Source organism: Oncorhynchus mykiss, chromosome 3 (genome assembly GCF_057628025.1).
Source record: "Oncorhynchus mykiss isolate SJ-2025 chromosome 3, ASM5762802v1, whole genome shotgun sequence".
In the NCBI taxonomy this organism is placed as follows: Eukaryota; Metazoa; Chordata; class Actinopteri; order Salmoniformes; family Salmonidae; genus Oncorhynchus; species Oncorhynchus mykiss.
Window position 1 is genome coordinate 34377434 of NC_143024.1, and position 18923 is coordinate 34396356.

The 18923-nt window shown below is 40.5% G+C and overlaps 1 protein-coding gene across 1 annotated transcript; it reads right to left on the reverse strand.

Moving 5' to 3' along the window:
* Positions 1-3187: 3187 nt before the first annotated feature.
* LOC110514322 (T-box transcription factor TBX20) lies at positions 3188-18615 on the reverse strand. Its single transcript, XM_036972418.2, has 8 exons — positions 18211-18615; positions 16587-16821; positions 15628-15792; positions 15200-15308; positions 9925-10083; positions 9396-9472; positions 7503-7612; positions 3188-7260 (listed from the first exon to the last, which is right to left on the reverse strand). The coding sequence occupies exons 1-8, from the start codon at positions 18335-18337 to the stop codon at positions 6920-6922; spliced, it is 1323 nt and encodes a 440-aa protein (XP_036828313.1). The 5' UTR covers positions 18338-18615; the 3' UTR covers positions 3188-6919.
* Between the last annotated feature and the right edge of the window lie 308 nt (positions 18616-18923).

The following is an 18923-nucleotide window of genomic DNA, read 5'->3' on the forward strand; positions in this document are numbered from 1 at the left end:
TGAAACTTCTTCTGTTATTGTTTATAGTGCTAGGTGAAACTTCTTCTGTTATTGTTTATAGTGCTAGGTGAAACGTTTTCTGTTATTGTTTATAGTGCTAGGTGAAACATTGTCTGTTATTGTTTATAGTGCTAGGTGAAACTTCTTCTGTTATTGTTTATAGTGCTAGGTGAAACTTATTCTGTTATTGTTTATAGTGCTAGGTGAAACTTCTTCTGTTATTGTTTATAGTGCTAGGTGAAACATTGTCTGTTATTGTTTATAGTGCTAGGTGAAACTTCTTCTGTTATTGTTTATAGTGCTAGGTGAAACTTCTTCTGTTATTGTTTATAGTGCTAGGTGAAACTTCTCCTGTTATTGTTTATAGTGCTAGGTGAAACATTGTCTGTTATTGTTTATAGTGCTAGGTGAAACTTCTCATGTTATTGTTTATAGTGCTAGGTGAAACATTGTGTGTTATTGTTTATAGTGCTAGGTGAAACGTTGTCTGTTATTGTTTATAGTGCTAGGTGAAACTTCTCCTGTTATTGTTTATAGTGCAAAGAAGACACAGAGAATGGCAAAGTTCTCTAGAGATGTACTGTTGAGGCCCTTTGCTTCACTAGGAGCTGAAAGGAATGAGTCAAGTAAGTCAAGGGTATGTGTTACTGTCCAGTGCATTGGTTCCCAAACTATTTATAGTCCCGTACCCCTTCAAACATTCAACCTCCACCTGCTTACCCCCTCTAGCACCAGGGTCAGTACCCCTTCAAACATTCAACCTCCACCTGGGTACCCCATCTAGCACCAGGGTCAACACACCTTCAAATGTTGTTTTTTACATCATTGTAAGCATGCCACACACACACTATATCATACATTTATTAATCATAAGAATGAGTGTGAGTTTTTGTCTCAACCCGGCTTGTGGATGTGACAAAGAGCTCTTATAGGACCAGGGCACACATCATAATATAATAATGATCAATAATGTTGCTCTTTATTTAACCATCTTACATATAAAACCTTATTTGTTCATCGAAAATGGTGAATAACTCACTGCAGGTTAATGAGAAGGGTTGCTTGAAAGGATGCACATAACTCTGCAATGTTGGGTTGTATTGGAGAGAGTCTCAGTCTTAAATCATTTCCCACACACAGTCTGTGCCTTTATTTAGTTTTCATGCTAGTGAGGGCCGGGAATCTACTCTCACATAGGTACGTGGTTGCAAAGGGCGTCAGTGTCTTAACAGTGCGATTTGCCAAGGCAGGATCCTCTGAACGCAGCCCAATCCAGAAATCTGGCAGTGGTTTCTGATTAAATTCAATTTTCACAGAACCGCTTGTTGCAATTTCGACAAGGCTCTCTTGTTCAGATATCAGTAAATGGACTGAAAGGGATAACGAATCCAATTGTTTGTGTCATCCGTTTCGGGAAAGTACCTGCGTAATTGTGCCCCCCAGCTCACTGAGGTTGCGTCGCTATATCACATTTGACATTGTCCGTAAGCTTGAGTTCATTGGCACACAAAAATCAAACAACGATGGAAAGACCTATGTGTTGTCCTTGCAAATGCAGACAGAGAAAAGCTCCAACTTCTTAATCATAGCCTCAATTTTGCCCCGCACATTGAATATAGTTGCGGAGAATCTCTGTAATCCTAGATTCAGATCATTCAGGCGAGAAAATATATAACCCAGATAGTTCAGTCATATGAGAAACTCGTCATCGTGCAAGCAGTCGGACAAATGAAAATGATGGTCAGTAAAGAAAACTTTCAGCTCGTCTCTCAATTTAAAAGAATGTGTTGATACTTTCCCCCTTGATAACCAGCGCACCGCTGTATGTTGTAAAAGCGTTACATGGTCGCTGCCCATATCATTGCGTAGTGCAGAAAATACACACGAGTTCAGGGGCCTTGCTTTAACAAAGTTAACCATTTTCACTGTTGCGTCCAAAAGTCTTTCAAGCTGTCAGGCATTCCCTTGGCAGCAAGAGCCTCTCGGTGGATGCTGCCGTGTACACAAGTGGCGTCGGGAGCAACTGCTTGCACACACGTTACCACTCCATTATGTCTCCCTGTTATGGCTTTTGCACCATCAGTACAGACACCAACATGAGCAGCAGCTACGTTTGGCTACATACGGACCGTTAGTGGAATTCTCGCGAGATAGTAACGGTTAATGTGATTGGATGTTAATTATTTGACTTGGCTACCTGTATTTGACATTGTGTTGTTATTTCGCTGAACACTAGATTATTTAATTTTAGTTTTGGCAGTGAAACAAGGCTACTCAGGCGAGAAAAAAACATCACCCAAAACATAAATGTATTGTTTGAAAATGTGAAGCATTTTTTTCCTAAAATATAATAAAATTTTTGGCTCATTGGCTGAAACTCGAATTGCTTAAGGGATGGCCCAGATCGGGGGTAAATGTAGGGAAAATGGCGGCGCACAGCTACCAGAAAACAGTCAAATTGATGGTAATTCTGCTCTTAGATTATGCATGGTTTAAAAGGTTTAAAAATATTTACTAAGGCCTCCCGGGTGGCGCAGTGGTTAAGGGGGCTGTACTGCAGCGCCAGCTGTGCCATCAGAGTCCCTGGGTTCGCGCCCAGGCTCTGTCGTAACCGGCCGCGACCGGGAGGTCCGTGGGGCGACGCACAATTGGCCTAGCGTCGTCCGGGTTAGGGAGGGCTTGGTCAGTAGGGATGTCCTTGTCTCATCGCGCACCAGCGACTCCTGTGGCGGGTCGGGTGCAGTGCGCGCTAACCAAGGTTGCCAGGTGCACGGTGTATCCTCTCAACACATTGGTGCGGCTGGCTTCCGGGTTGGATGCACGCTGTGTTAAGAAGCAGTGCGGCTGGTTGGGTTGTGTATCGGAGGACGCATGACTTTCAACCTTCGTCTCTCCCGAGCCTATACGGGAGTTGTAGCGATGAGACAAGATAGTTGCTACTCCAACAATTGGATACCACGAAATTGGGGAGAAAAAGCAAACAAAAAAACAAACAAACAAAAAATATATATATTTACTAGTCCCCAATGTTCTGGAGCATGTCTTTACATAAAGATTGATCTTATTAGCTGTTACAGTTGTGTACAACTCTAGTTATGGTCATGATGGAAGGTGATGGAAACACTGACACTTCAGTTTATACATAATGAGCGATTCACTGCATAAAAATAAACAACACTGAGAGACATTTTGGGGGTGATATATATATTTCTTATGGTTTACAAATATCATACACTACCGTTCAAAAGTTTGTGGTCATTTAGAAATGTCGTTGTTTTTGAAAGAAAAGCACATTTTTTGTCCATTAAAATAACACCAAATTGATCAGAAATACAGTGTAGACAATGTTAATGCCTAGAAGGCCAGGATCCTGGAGTGGCCTCTTCACTGTTGACGTTGAGACTGGTGTTTTGTGTGTACTATTGAATGAAGCTAGCAGTTGAGGACTTGTGAGGCATCTGTTTCTCAAACTAGACCCTCTAATGTACTTGTCCTTTTGTTCAGTTGTGCACCAGGGCCTCCCACTCCTCTTTCTATTCTGGTTAGAGCAAATTTGCACTGTTCTGTGAAGGGAGTAATACACAGCGAGATCTTCAGTTTCTTGGCAATTTCTTGCATGGAATTCTCAGAGCAAGAATAGACTGATGAGTTTCAGAAGAAAGTTATTTGTTGCTGGCCATTTTGAGCCTGTAATCGAACCCACAAATGCTGATGCTCCAGACACTCAACTAGTCTAAAGAAGGCCAGTTTTATTGCTTCTTTAATCAGGACAACAGTTTTCAGCTGTACTAACATAATTGCAAAATAGTTTTCTAATGATCAATTAGCCTTTTAAAATGATAAACTTGGATTAGTTAACACAATGTGCCATTGGAACACAGGAGTGATGGTTGCTGATAATGGGCCTCTGTACGCCTATGTAGATATTCCATAAAAAATCTGCCATTTCCAGCTACAATAGTCATTTACAACATTAACAATGTCTACACTGTTTCTGATCAAGTTGATGTTATTTGAATAGACTAAAAATGTGATTTTCTTTCAAAAACAAGGACATTTCTAAGTGACCCCAAACTTTTGAACGGTAGTGCATATTTTTAAGCGTCAGATAGTACTTTACACATGATCATTTTCAGAGCAGAAATAAATATATTGCACTTAAAAAATCAACGAAACAAAGACTTGTTAGATGCCATCCTGTATATTTAGATTACACTTAAAGTAATAATAAAAACACAGCAAAAACATGACAAAATCCTTGCAGATCTCTTTCCCATGGCATACTTTGAGTGTGCGTACAAAGTTTGAAAGTTACAATCCCCCCTTCTACCAAGACTTGGCGAGATTGTCAGCTGCATACACCAGGACATGTTGAAAGATGGGGAGTGAAGTCCAGATGTAGGCTATAGATTGAAGAGAGCACCAGTTGAAGACCTTTGTTAGAGTTCTTATGCGAAATTGTTTAACAATGAAAACACTTGCCTCTTTCAACTGAAAGCCTTAGAGCTAATGCCATCACTGGCAATCATCATGTTCGATAGCACCTCGATAAAGCCTCCAAGTCCATGCATTGTGTAGGCTACTGAGAGTTGTCCATCAACACGTTTTCAACAAAAAAAATCCTGCAAAACTCATTCCGACTCCAAACCTGCTGACTGCTTGTGGACACATGGTTTGCAAATTGGTGAGTAAGTGGGAACAGTCATGTAAGCTACATGCAGACTTAGTGCCCACAATAATATGGCCAAATTGTAGCCTAATTTATGCATGTTTTTTGGCTCCATGTGATTGGTTTCTTCAGCATAATGAAATCGAGAGACTCCAAAACCAACAATGAAATACTGTATTAGACCTTCACTTCAATCCAAGTTTGTCCCATTTTCCCCCGAAAGAGAGATCTTCATACTAAAAATAATTGTCAGGATGTCTTAGCTGTGAATTAGAGGTTTACAAAGCTGCCTTTTTCTTGCCAATATAGGAACAGCATTTTACAATAACATTGGTTTTACTGTGGTAACAAACTGTATGAGACATCATTGAATGGATGAATCCATCTGCAATTATTCTTTATTTTTAGAGGAGTGGCACTACAAAGGCACCGATGCATACACTATGCGTTTTGTGTCACTATCTTAGCTTCTGTGTCATTTTGGTTAGAAGGGGCTAGCTTGATGAATCGCCAATGACGTGACGACCAAAACAGATCTCCCTCCCTCCCCACCCTCCTCTAAGTGGAGGCACCACTGAGTCATTATTTACAGGTGTGGACTTTCTCCCAGAGTGCTGTAGTGTCGACACAGCCTGAGGCAGACATAGATCAGGCTACAGTAATCAGGCTATATATAGTGTGGCGCCAGAGGTTAGGTATTGGTTAGGTAGTGAATCAGGCTTCCGGCCAATACAGCAAGAGAAAGTCCATCTTAGCCTTTCAGGGCTGCAGAGTCTGCAGGTTTTCTCTCCCTCTTGGTACTTCATTGATACATTACTGATTTGCCACTGATAGGTTAGAGAAGCCAATCTGCTGGTGTTGGGGATACGTGACGACGTAGTGTGATTTTAACGCTCTGTGACTTTGATAGAGAGGTCCTCCAGAGGTCTTCTAGGGCCCATTCACACGTGAGACATGAACTAACATCTCTTTTCATTGACCTCACAAATCTAATTGGATGCAGTACATAAAATGGTATGAGGTGAATATAAGCTTTTTGGATGACAAAGGAAACTTGACAAAGAAGTTTGAGACCCGGTCAGGGTCAGGATAAAAAAAAAAAAAGTTTTCTGTGTTATCTGTTGCAGCAGCATGCGTCCAATGATATGACACTGTCATGTGACATTCGTCTTATAGTTTCTGTCCTGTGTGTGTGTTTGTGTAGTGTCGATATATTTATGTACTGCTATCAAACATGATCATCTTCCACTATAACTTCTTCACTGTACACATGGCTGGCTTTATAGATGGGAAAGAAACAATTGGCTTCTCGCTGTCTCTAGGGCATCTATGTGCACAAATCTGACTACCATGGCAACAGCCAACCTGACTGGAGGAGGCTATAGGATTCTGCATGCAGAGGAAGCTTAGCGGAGTTTGAGTTCAAGCAGGAGAGGAGAGATGTTGCCTCTACCGTCCCTGTGAGTTTTGGTCAGCAAGCTGTGGGAATCCTTTGACTCAGTCAAAAATGGCTGCCATTCCTCCATGACCCAGCAGCTGGAGTGAAGACAGTTCTCCTCCGTGGCCACAAGCGGTGCCCAGGATTGGAATTTGTGCACGCCCATAACTTTTGGAGTCCCGTATTCTTCATTTTCCTCAGAAGCTGTGAGAGAACGAACAATTACCACACCCTCTGGTTTTAATGTCCGTAAGCCAGACAGTTCACTGGTTCTCCTGTCCATGCCTTTCTGGAGAGTGGGTGCAAAATGAACATTGTGACCAACAGTTGGAGGGCAGGGGCAAACGACAGTTATCACAAGCAGACCATTACCTATTTCCCACAACGCATCACTGTGCATGGTCATCATTCCTCAGCATCTCTGTTGTTGATTTTTTTTTTTATATATACCTGGATCATCAGTTCTCATATCTGGGTCGTAAATGTTCATATGCAGGTCAATAGTGTTCATATCTAGTGTTCATATCAGTCTGTGGGTCTCTGTGTCTGTTCCACCAGGTCCCGTAGGAGTCTGTTTCCTCTCCGGTTCAGCTGTCAGCATGCAGGACAGCAGCCAGGCAGCCTCTCCAGGTCGTTCAGTCAGTCGCCTCGGCCAGAGGGCTTATTATTTACAAGGACACGGTGGTGACGATGGGTGATGATGCTGAAGGGGACAGATCGGTGAGTTTATCTACTTGTGTGTGCAGGTGTGTCTATAAACGTAGTTGTAGCTGATGAGGGGCTACTCGGCCAGGCAGTCACCCCAGAGGGAGTCATACAAAGGGGGTCATGACGGTGGAGGAGTGGCGCAGTCCCTGGATGGCAGCGTAGGGGCCCTGCTGGAAGTAGTGGTGATAGCGGGGCATGTGGAAGGAGGGGAAGGAGGGCCCGCTGCCCTGCATGGTGCCCGCCAGGGCTGAGTGCGTCAGGGGCATGCCCAGCCGGCTGTAGGGGGGCAGGGAGCCCTGCATGGGGTGGGGCAAGGGGTTGGCCATGGAGGTGCTGCTGGAACCCATGGCAGAGAGGGACTGGGGGTGCTGGAAGCCAGAGAAACCAGAGGTGGCAGTGACCCAGGAGCTCAGGGAGAGGTTGTCAGAGGCGGTGAACGCAGAACCTTAGAGAGAGATGGGGAAGCTCTGTTAGATACCTCTTACTATAATACTGTCATTGATGTTGCACTACATTGACTCAGCAGCATTCTATTGGTCCATTTATGTGAATGACGGTTGTTTGAATTATTTAGTAAAATAATGTGGTAGTAGTAACACTGAACAACCCTCATTTGGCTCATTAGCATGATGTGCATCTTGTGAAACGTGTGTGATGACATCATCAGTGTGTGACAAACTCTCTTACCCCTGTGTGCGGCATGGCCGTCATCCCCCAGTGTCTCCTCCTCACCTGCGTAGGTGCGTATTGGTGACCGTGCGTACGAGTGCTTGTGGATCAAACTCTCAACACTTTCCCTGCAGCAAAAACCAAAGAGAAAGGCCCAAAATATATCTCTATGTTCACTCTTAAACATATTGGTACATTCACATCAAAATATGGAAATATCCTTTTCTAATATAAAATGTACATTCAGTCCAATATATACTGTATCTGCATTCACACCAATACCCCAAAACAACTCACCAAGATATATCATGTCTTTGCAGTAACCTATAACCCAAATTATATCTTTTATAGTTACACTGGTGACAGACAATGCTGAATGTACAGTATGTAGACAATAGATACACAATATATCAGCACACACAATACAACTGCACACAGTCAACATATCTGTATACATTTGGTATGTAAAAATAACGAGCCCATAACATTTTAGTTATAAAGGCAAATGTACGGTCTATAAAATCCCAGTGCAACAAAATCACACATAATGTAGATAAAGATAGAAAAGCCCAGAATACACAACAACATTTTTCAATCGTTTTGATACCTCTTTGGAGCATAAAAGCAAAGATCCTTCTTTTCTAAGTATCAAAGTACATAATTAAAGCAGTGTGTGTGTCTTAGTCCTAGTGTGTGTACTCTAACAAAAAAGTGCATTAGTTCCTGCGAGTCTTGTCAGACAGCGTCTCAGTGACACAGAGAGGGACAGATATGGTGGTGGTGGAGGAGGATGGTCGGTTGGACAGGAGTGGTCTGCATCACAAGAGCCATGCGTCCACATTAGCTCCCCAATTAGGTTAGGAAAGTGCAATATCTGTCAGCAGCGCAGTACAAATGTGTGTGTTTTTATCAGCTCTGGCCTGTCCGGCACAGAGGCCACAGTAGGCCACGACGCAGGGGGCTGGTTTCAATCAGTCACAGCAGCCAATCAAATTACACTGTGTTTTAGTGCAGTGGCTGACTCCAGACTAATGTGATTTCTGCAGCTCCCTGAAGATCAATTGATCAGATCTAATTCACAGCCCTCAAAAAGAGACAGCCAGAAAGGGGGAGTTGGTTGTCCGGCTGTCTCTTGGCAGTCTTTGACTTTGCTTGTTTGGTTGGGAAATGGCCTGAGATGGTCTGATTTATCAGCTGATTTTGGCAATAGTGCTGGAATTGGTCAATCAAAAAAAAAGTGTGTTTGTTTGGCTGTAGGTCATGAAATCCTTTGGAAGGACTCTGTGTGTGTGTGTGTGTGTGTGTGTGTGTGTGTGTGTGTGTCTGTGTGTGTGTGTGTGTCTGTGTGTGTCTGTGTGTGTGTGTGTGTGTGTGTGTGTGTGTGTGTGTGTGTGTGTGTGTGTGTGTGTTAGCCCAAAGTTTATAATAGGGTGGGTTGGCATTGCACCCTGGGAAGTCACTCAGATAACCACAAGATATTTATAGAAATAAACATTTCAGACAATTACTGGCATTGAAATAAAAACCAACACTCTCCAGTAACACAGTCCTTCATCTAGTTGCAAAACTAATTCAGTGTCCCCTCTCCTCCTTTTTCTCTCAATTTCTCTGTAACATACACACACATGTATGTAAAACTGTACCCCCCCCCCCCCCCCCCACACACACACACACACAAGCACACACACACACGAGCACACACATGCATATCCCCCCTCCACACACACACACTCCTAATGAGCAGAAATAAATAAACAACATGGCATGTGCACTTGCTAATGAGTACATAGCTCCATAGCTAGCTCCTAACATGACTACTCTCACCCCTCTCTCCCAGTTCCATTCCCTTGTTTATCTTATCCGCGCCGGACAGAAATAAACAAACAGGCAAGGACATAAAATTCCCTGTACCTCTCCATGTCCGTCAGTCGGGAGGAGTCTCGGAAGCCTTTCGCAAACGGGTTGCTGTCGATCTTCAGCTTGGTTATCTGGAAAGAAAGAGGCCCGCAAACAGATTAGATGCTATTTTCTCCTTTCTCTCTGTCTCAGACTCTTATCCCTCTCCCTTTCTGTCTGTCTGTCTCGCTCTCTCTATCTTTTTCCATGGGATAGCCAGACTAAACACACAAAGGGAGTAAGGGATAACCTGGGTGGCAAAACTGGCTTTAGACAGAGCTGAACACACTCCCTATGCATGTTGTCTGTAAACCAGCCACACAACCCCCTATATTCAACATATTGTCTCTACCCGTAAACACTATCCAGCAACAGAACACGTCCTCCCTGGTGACCCCTGGGTCATGTTCACTAGGCACCATACGGAAGAAAGGAGAAGGGAGTAACTGTAGTCAAATACGAAACGCTTGTTTTGGCTTTACGTTGTGTGCATTAATAAATAAGACCCTGGTACAGAACAGTTAAGTAGTGATTTACTGCTCACCAGCTGGTTCTGGTAGGCTGTGACCGCGGTAAAGACAGTCTCTGTGAAAACGAAGGTGCGGAACTCCTCTGACTTGAGGTTGAGAAGGGAGGCGGTGTGGTCCTTCTTCTTGATGATGTGGACCCGGGGCTGGTACTTATGCATGGAGTTTAGTATGATCTATAGAGACACAGAGAGGGCAAAACACTGGGTTAGATAGAGGAGAGAGAATGAGAGAAATGACAGGAAGTAGAAAGAGAGAGCATAGTGATAGAAGAGGCAAGGTGATAGAGTGAGAGAGGATGACTGGGGTGGCAGTAGAGAGGAGTGTGAAAAGATAAACATGTTAACACTATGGAGTCTGAGAAGTTGGTGAACGTGCAGTCACTGAAGAACAAACTGGATGAGCTCTGTTCAAGACTATCCTATCAACGGGACATTAGAAACTGTAATATCCTACGTTTCTCAGAGTCGTGGCTGAACAAGGACATGGATATACACCATGCTGGTCTTTTGATGCATCGTCAAGACTGGATGGCAGACTCATGTAAGACGAAGGGAGGAGGGGTGTGTCTCTTTGTTAACAACATCTGGTGCACATTCTCTAATGTTAAAGAAGTCTCAAGTTTTTGCTCTCCTGGGTTAGAATACCTCATGATAAGTTGCAGACCATACTTCTATCTATATTTTTCATAGCTGTCTATTTACCACCACAAATCCTGATGCTGGCACTAAGACAGCACTCAACAAGCTGCATAGAGTTATACTCGAATAAGAAATACACATTCAGAGGCAGAGTTTCTCGTGGCCGGTGATTTTACAGCAGGGAATCTGAAATCCGTTTTACATTTTTACCAGCACGTCACTTGTGGAACTAGAGGTGACAACTTTAGATCACCTTTATTCCACACACAGAAATGCTTACAGGGCCCTGCCTTTGGCAAATCAGACCATAACTATATCCTCCTGCTTCCTGCTTACAAGGCCCTCCCTTTGGCAAATCAGACCATAACTCTATCCTCCTGCTTCCTGCTTACAAGGCCCTCCCTTTGGCAAATCAGACCATAACTATATCCTCCTGCTTACAAACAAAAACACTATCAGGAAGTACCTGCCTGGAACTCTACCCACACACTTACACATACTTACACTAACATCCCAACACACACATACACGTACACACACTACATATGCCCACACACACATAATGTGTACTGTACACATGCATACTGACACCACACACACACAAACACAAACACCTCTGCTCTGCTGCTGCAGCTCAGTGTATTATCTATCCTGCTGGCTAGTCACTTTACCCTCACCTACAGTGCATTCGGAAAGTATTCAGAGCCCTTCACTTTTTCCACATTTTGTTACATTACAGCCTGATTCTAAAATTGATTAAAGTATTTTTTTACCCTTATCAATCTACACACAATACCCCATAATGACAAAGCGAAGCAGAGCAGGTTTTTAGACATTTTATTAAATTAATAACAAATAAAAAACAGAAATACCTTATTTAAATACGTTTTCAGACCCTTTGCTATTAGATTCGAAATTGAGCTCAGGTGCATCCTGTTTCATCCTTGAGATGTTTCGACAGCTTGATTGGAGTCCACATGTGGTGAATTCAATTGAGAGGACATGATTTGGAAAGGCACACACACCTGTCTATATAAAGGTCCCACAGTTGACAGTGCATGTCAGAGCAAAAACCAAGCCATGAGGTCGAAGGAATTGTCCGTAGAGCTCCGAGACAGGATTGTGTCATGGCACAGATCTGGGGAAGGGTACCAATTCTTTTTGCTGCATTGAAGGTCCCCAAGAACACAGTGGCCTCCATCATTCTTAAATGGAAGAAGCTTGGAAACACCAAGACTCTTCCTAGAGCCTCACTCAACCAATCTGGCCTTTATTGTAGAGTGGCCAGACAGTAAAACACACATGACCTTCCGCTTGGAATTTGCCAAAAGCACCTAAAGAACTCTCAGACCATGAGAAACAAGATTGTCTGTTCTTATGAAACCAAGATTGAACTCTTTGGCCTGAATGCCAAGCGTCACGTCTGGAGGAAACCTGGCATCATCCCAACAGTGAAGCATCATGCTGTGGGGATGTTTTTCAGCGGCAGGGACTGCGAGACTAGTCAGGATCGAGGTAAAGATGAAGGGAGCAAAGAACAGAGATACAGTATCCTTGATGAAAACCTTCCCCAGAGCGCTTTGGACCTCAGACTGGGGGGCGAAGGTTCACCTTCCAACAGAACAACGATCCTAAGCACACAACCAAGACAACGCAAGAGTGGCTTCAGGACAAGTCTCTGAATGTCCTTGAGTGACCCAGCCAGAGCCCGGACTTGAACCCGATCAAACATCTCTGGTGTGACCTGAAAATAGCTGTGCAGCGACACTCCCTCTCCAACATGACAGAGCTTGAGAGGATCTGCAGAGAAGAATGGGAGAAACTCCCTAAATAGAGGAGTAATTGCGTCATACTCAGGAAGACCAGATGCTGTAATCGCTGCCAAAGGTGCTTCGATAAAGTACTGAGTAAATGGTCGGAATACTTATGTTAATGGGATATAAAAAATAAAAAAAGGTTTTATACATTTCCTAAAATTACTAAAAAACTATTTTTACTTTGTCTTAATGGGGTATTGTGTGTAGATTGATGAGGGGGAAAAATGATTTAATACATTTTAGAATAAAGCTGTACCGTTACAAAATGTGGAAAAAGTAAAGGGGTCTGAATACTTTCCCAATGCACTGTATATCTACATATCTACCTCAATTACCTTGTACCCCTGCACATCACATAGGTACTGGTACTCCCTGTATATAGCCATGTTATTTTTCCTCATTATTGTTATTCATGTATTTACAGTATTCCTCATTCATGTATTTACAGTATTCTTCATTCATGTATTTTCTGTATTCCTCATTCACGTATTTATAGTATTCCTCATTCATGTATTTACAGTATTCCTCATTCATGTATTTACAGTATTCCTCATTCATGTATTTATAGTATTCCTCATTCATGTATTTAAAGTATTCCTCATTCATGTATTTAAAGTATTCCTCATTCATGTATTTATAGTATTCCTCATTCATGTATTTATAGTATTCCTCATTCATGTATTTATAGTATTCCTCATTCATGTATTTATAGTATTCCTCATTCATGTATTTATAGTATTCCTCATTCATGTATTTAAAGTATTCCTCATTCATGTATTTAAAGTATTCCTCATTCATGTATTTATAGTATTCCTCATTCATGTATTTATAGTATTCCTCATTCATGTATTTATAGTATTCCTCATTCATGTATTTAAAGTATTCCTCATTCATGTATTTACAGTATTCCTCATTCATGTATTTACAGTATTCCACATTCATGTATTTAAAGTATTCCTCATTCATGTATTTATAATATTCCTCATTCATGTATTTACAGTATTCCTCATTCATGTATTTATAGTATTCCTCATTCATGTATTTATAGTATTCCTCATTCATGTATTTAAAGTATTCCTCATTCATGTATTTAAAGTATTCCTCATTCATGTATTTATAGTATTCCTCATTCATGTATTTTCTGTATTCCTCATTCATGTATTTAAAGTATTCCTCATTCATGTATTTATAATATTCCTCATTCATGTATTTAAAGTATTCCTCATTCATGTATTTAAAGTATTCCTCATTCATGTATTTACAGTATTCCTCATTCATGTATTTAAAGTATTCCTCATTCATGTATTTATAATATTCCTCATTCATGTATTTAAAGTATTCCTCATTCATGTATTTAAAGTATTCATCATTCATGTATTTAAAGTATTCCTCATTCATGTATTTATAATATTCCTCATTCATGTATTTAAAGTATTCCTCATTCATGTATTTACGGTATTTATATTTTAATTTTATATTTGTTATCTTTATTTTTTAACTTTGCATTGTTGGAAAAGGACCCATAAGTAAGCTTTTCACTGTTAGTCTACACCTGCTGTTTACAAAGCATGTGACAAGTGCAATTTGATTTGATGAAGAGCATTTCTCCTTTATCTGACTCCATAGCCTATACAGTGGCTCAGCAAGAATGATCTATTGTGTTACTGTGTGGCTGTGGGGAGTTAGTCTGTTATACTCTGGTTCAGACCACTATGGTTCAGATTTAGATTCATACAGTATACTGTATGTGAGACTGTACTGGGCAAATGAGATGTGGTGTGGTATGGTGTCCTAAGAACTAGGAGTTCCTGCCTGCCTTCATCAACATTCAGCTAAAATTCTCACAATTGACACATCTCAACTTGAACTTGTATAGGAAGCAATCAGCTTTATGGGTCTTTACTTGAGTCATGAAAATCAGAATCCCATGACATCATTCACATTGTTTAGCAAATATCTATCTAGTGTTGTCATCATATCGCATTGCTCTCGCCTATAGGCCTACTCTTTTTATCTATCGAATACCACGGACATGCCCTCGAAATGTAACGTGTTTGTAAATTCAAGGAGACGTTTTTCCGCACAATCTGTTGGTTTGGTATGGTGTAGGCTAATCAGTGTATGATGTTAGTCTAATAATTTTTATAATGTAAATTAATGGTGTTGCATGGGACACATATTCCATTATTGTTTTCGTTTCTGCACTATAGGCTTATAGTGCTTTAGTTTAGCACGTGTTTCTGCTTCTCGTTAAAATGTAGGCCGTATTAATTTCCCTTTCAGAAAAAAAGACGATTTGAATATCAAGAAAATATTCATTTAAATTATAAATTGCAACTGGATCTTAACAGGTGAAACAAAGCAACATGTGGATTTTGAATCCAACACGTCTCTGATTTACAGTTGACAACATTTCATTTCCCAATAACATGTGAAAGAGATTTGGAAAAAATGATTTCCCATGGGAAAATTCCACGAGATTTTATGGAAAGTTTACAGAGCAATTCTTTCATAAATCACCCGCAAGTATGTTTATTTATTTAAACCGTTATAATCCCATCTAAACACAATTCCAGTACATATTTTAGAAATATCCCCCAAATTATCATTTTAATTTGTCAATATTGTTTACACTTTGAGATAATAATTATGAATCTAATATTCCACGGGGAAACTATCCACGAGTCCTTGATTGATATGATGAGGATAGCCTGCATGGGATTTTTCTCGGGTTAGGCTATACAGCCTTCTAATGATTTCATGTTTCAGTTCCTGTCAGAAATAACATGAATATGCATCAATGTTTCAATACCAATGACAAATCAATAACATACGTGTCCATGTTGGTCCAGTTCGTTGTTGGTGAGCTTTACTTTCTCGAAAGACACCATTTGTTTGAGCAGCTGTTCCCCAGTGAAAGGAGAGTCAGGGTGCACGTATAACCTGCAATATTAATACAATATGTATATTAAAATACATTTTATAATTGAAAAGGCCCATGCAAACACACAGAAAAACATATTATCATGCTATTCAAAATCAAAAGGACGGATTTGTTCCAATGTAGACCTTTTGTCGGTCAAGTTAAAAAATACTTCCAAAATGTATTTATCTACGCCATATAGTGTATTTGCTATCCATATAACAATAATTAGCGTCATTGGCTACTACCACATACCATTTTGTGAATGATTTTGACATTAACGACTCGTGCATAAAAGCCTCGCTGTGATGAGAGACGAGACAAAAAAAAGTCACCCACCGTGCAGGCAGAGGAGGGTCCGCCTTGCCCGCCACGAGCCAGGACGACCTGTGGTAGGCGTAGCGGTAGCGTTTGTTGTCGACCGGAACAATGTCCATCAGCACGATGTATTTGGCGTCCGGGTCCACCCCCGAGAAGGACACACGGATGGTGGGGAACATTCTTCTGTTGGAGGGGAAGAGAGACGGTAAACACAACGACAACACAAACCCACGCCAACCATTTTCGCTGAGAGGTAAATATTTACTCAAACCTTTGCTCCAAGTAAAATATAAGATGATGAGAGTCATATTTCACTGAATTCCTTTCTCCATAAATATTATCAATAGCTCCCGTTTTGTATGAGGTTTATGTGTTTCCTTTATCTGTAGGCTATTTGATGAAACGTGTTTTTAGCGTGAGGCATATTCCCTATATATTTTTAATAGATATTCATGGGAGGGAGAATATTTCCCTACAATATGTTTTGAACAGCATTACGTTTTTCGAGGAAAGTATTTTTGCTTAAATGATGTTAATATTTATACACATTTGTAGTTGTAACTCGATGGCATAATTACCCTTAGGCTATAAACATTTCCACGCATGGCAGGTGCGCTACAATGATTTGTGGTGCAATTATCGCATAGTTTACATATGTAAAAAAAAAACAATAATAATAACTGCCGAAATTAGTCTTATTAAAGGCTACATATTTATTAAAAAATGTTATTCCTTGAGCCTGCAAAATACAAAACAGAACATCCAATTACCCAATGCTTGATATGACATGGATAATCAGATAGGCTTATAACAGGATTATAAAATGTAGCTTTAGTTTGCGTGTTAGGCTACATTAGGGTATAATTGTCGTTCACATTTTAAAAGTAAAGTAGGCCAATACGTGGTTCGATAATATAGTACACACACGCTTTAACATGGAACACTTTTTGTTTTTGCAGTGAGAAATTGAAGTTTACCTTCCGGATTTTGTGATGATCATCTCAGTGCCGAGATCATGGAATTTGTCCCAGAGTTCCTTGGTCTCTAAACTGCAGGAAATTTTGGCCATCTCCTCGCTGGGAACACTGGGGGTGGTGGGGATCAGCGGCTCTGTGCACACTGGAGGCGCGCTCCCGCTGAAATCTCCGTGCCCATCTAGAGAAGACAGCTCTCCCAAACCTTGGTTGCAGGAGGACTTCTCCACGAATTGTTCTATGGATGAAAAAACACAATTTTCAAATGCTGGTTTCATTTGTTTATTTTTACTCCATATATATATATATATATATATATATATATATATATATATATATATATATATATATATATATATAAAGCCTATTATACGTTTATAGCAATGTACTAACTCATAGCCATAGTTGTTTAAAAAATGTCATAAATGTGTTATTATTATTTAGCTTTAGAAAGTAGTAGAACGAATTATTGTATCAATTAACAACGAGCCTAGTAGCCTCTCTCTCTCTCTCTATATATATATATATATATATACACACATTCCAAAACAATGTTTTGTATTCAAATAAGTTAAAATAATTATCAAGTGAGGGGTATTTGACAAATGCAAGAATATACATTAAAATTAAGATTAATGGTTTTTCTATTTGATTTCCATCGAACGACATTACATTAGCCTACTACAAATGTCAAAAGTGCAACTGAATCACAAAAACAACATATTTATTTTTGCTCACAATGATATAGTTCTGGCTAACAGCAATGTGGCTAACAACAATGTCCGGGTTATATTTCTTTGTCAGTAATTGCATACAGGTCTAGTCTACTAACCCATGTCTCCATGTATTCACTGAATGCTAATATTTATCTGACGAAAATGTTACATTTGACCTTTTTCTTGGATAAATTGAAAAGTAAACTTGATTAAATCAAATATTCAGCAACATGTTAGCAATTATCAGCAAGCAACACTACAGCCAACGCAGCATGACATTTCTGGATAGAGAAAATTCTGATATAATGTTGCTCTGTTTCATTAGTCCATACACTTTTTGTTGACACTGGATACAATAAACGCTTCATTCAGTGCCTATTCAGTTAACCATGGGCCTACTGAATACATATTTTTGTAGCCCTACATGTGTAAAATCCATCAATATTGTTTTATGCTCGTTCAATATTGCTTTATGTTCATATCTTTTATTATTTCTTATTGTTGTTGCATTGTCGAGATGGAACCTGCAAGTAAGCATTTCGTTGGACGATGTATATCCATGCGTATCGCGTACATACAACTAATAAAATCTGAAATTGAAACTTTTGCTGACAGTCTATGAACGGGGTTATGCACTGCCTGATTTTTTGACCAATATTTGGACCAAGGTTATAAAAATATAGTCATGTGAGACATCTTAAATTAAGGTTCTCAGTTATTTTCCCATAGGCCCATAGAACATTATGCCTTCAGAAATGGGGCTAGGCCTATAGACAATCCATAGCATAATCGTCAAGATTGATTTAAACAATCTAACAAACAATATAGCCAAGAAAAAAACTATCACGCTCGATTGTAGGCTATATTGAAAATGTGAATTCTATGTAAGGCACTGTGCGCGATCGGCTTACCAAGTGGCTTGATGGTGTTTTCATCCGTTTCCTTGTCCTTCGTTTTTCCACTTGACATGATAGCGGCTATCGAGAACGCGTTTGCCCTGGAGGAGAGCTGTGGCTTCGGGGAAGAGGTGTACTCCATGGTGAGAGTAGTACAAGTAAAACGTCCAAAAGCACAAACCGCTCGCGGAGTGAGCTCTGTGGTTTTATTGGCAGGCTGCACACAAAAACGCGGAAAAAATGGAAGCTACTTCGACTGTTTTTTGAACAAGGTATGCGCTTCGTCTATTACAGAACAAACTTAAAACACTCTCCGTTTTAGACTCGTTGAACACATTGTTAAAAACCGACTAATCGTTGTGCGTCTCCACTCCAGTGGCAAAGTCTTATCCGGACTGTTGAATCTTTGCACTGCTCTTAATTTTAGCCTACCCCACTCCCCTCTCCATCGCTATCGTGCGCAGCCAATCGCCTCCTCACTGTCGACGTCACATACTATCCTGCAAACTGAATCGAAGCCCAACAGCCTATTAAAAACACATTTTCTTCCGATTCCGACCATTAGCCCAAATCTAGAGGGAACCTAACCGCGACCCTACACTTCACACATCAAGAGATAGGCTGGACGCACTTTTTTTGTTGTTGCTTGATTCGATCAGTTAATGTAGCCCATTGCGTGATAAGATGATATGTACACCCATCTCTAATTGAGAAAAAAATGCCGCATT

Bases quoted from the DNA above. Each gene is read 5' to 3' on its own strand.
- LOC110514322 (XM_036972418.2), bottom strand. From the start codon at position 18,337: ATGGAGTACACCTCTTCCCCGAAGCCACAGCTCTCCTCCAGGGCAAAC. The intron at 15,793-16,586 runs GTAAACTTCAAT...CCCCTCCAACAG, and splicing joins ATCATCACAAAATCCGGAAG to AAGAATGTTCCCCACCATCC. The intron at 10,084-15,199 runs GTATGTTATTGA...GTGTCTCTATAG, and splicing joins AACTGGACCAACATGGACAC to ATCATACTAAACTCCATGCA.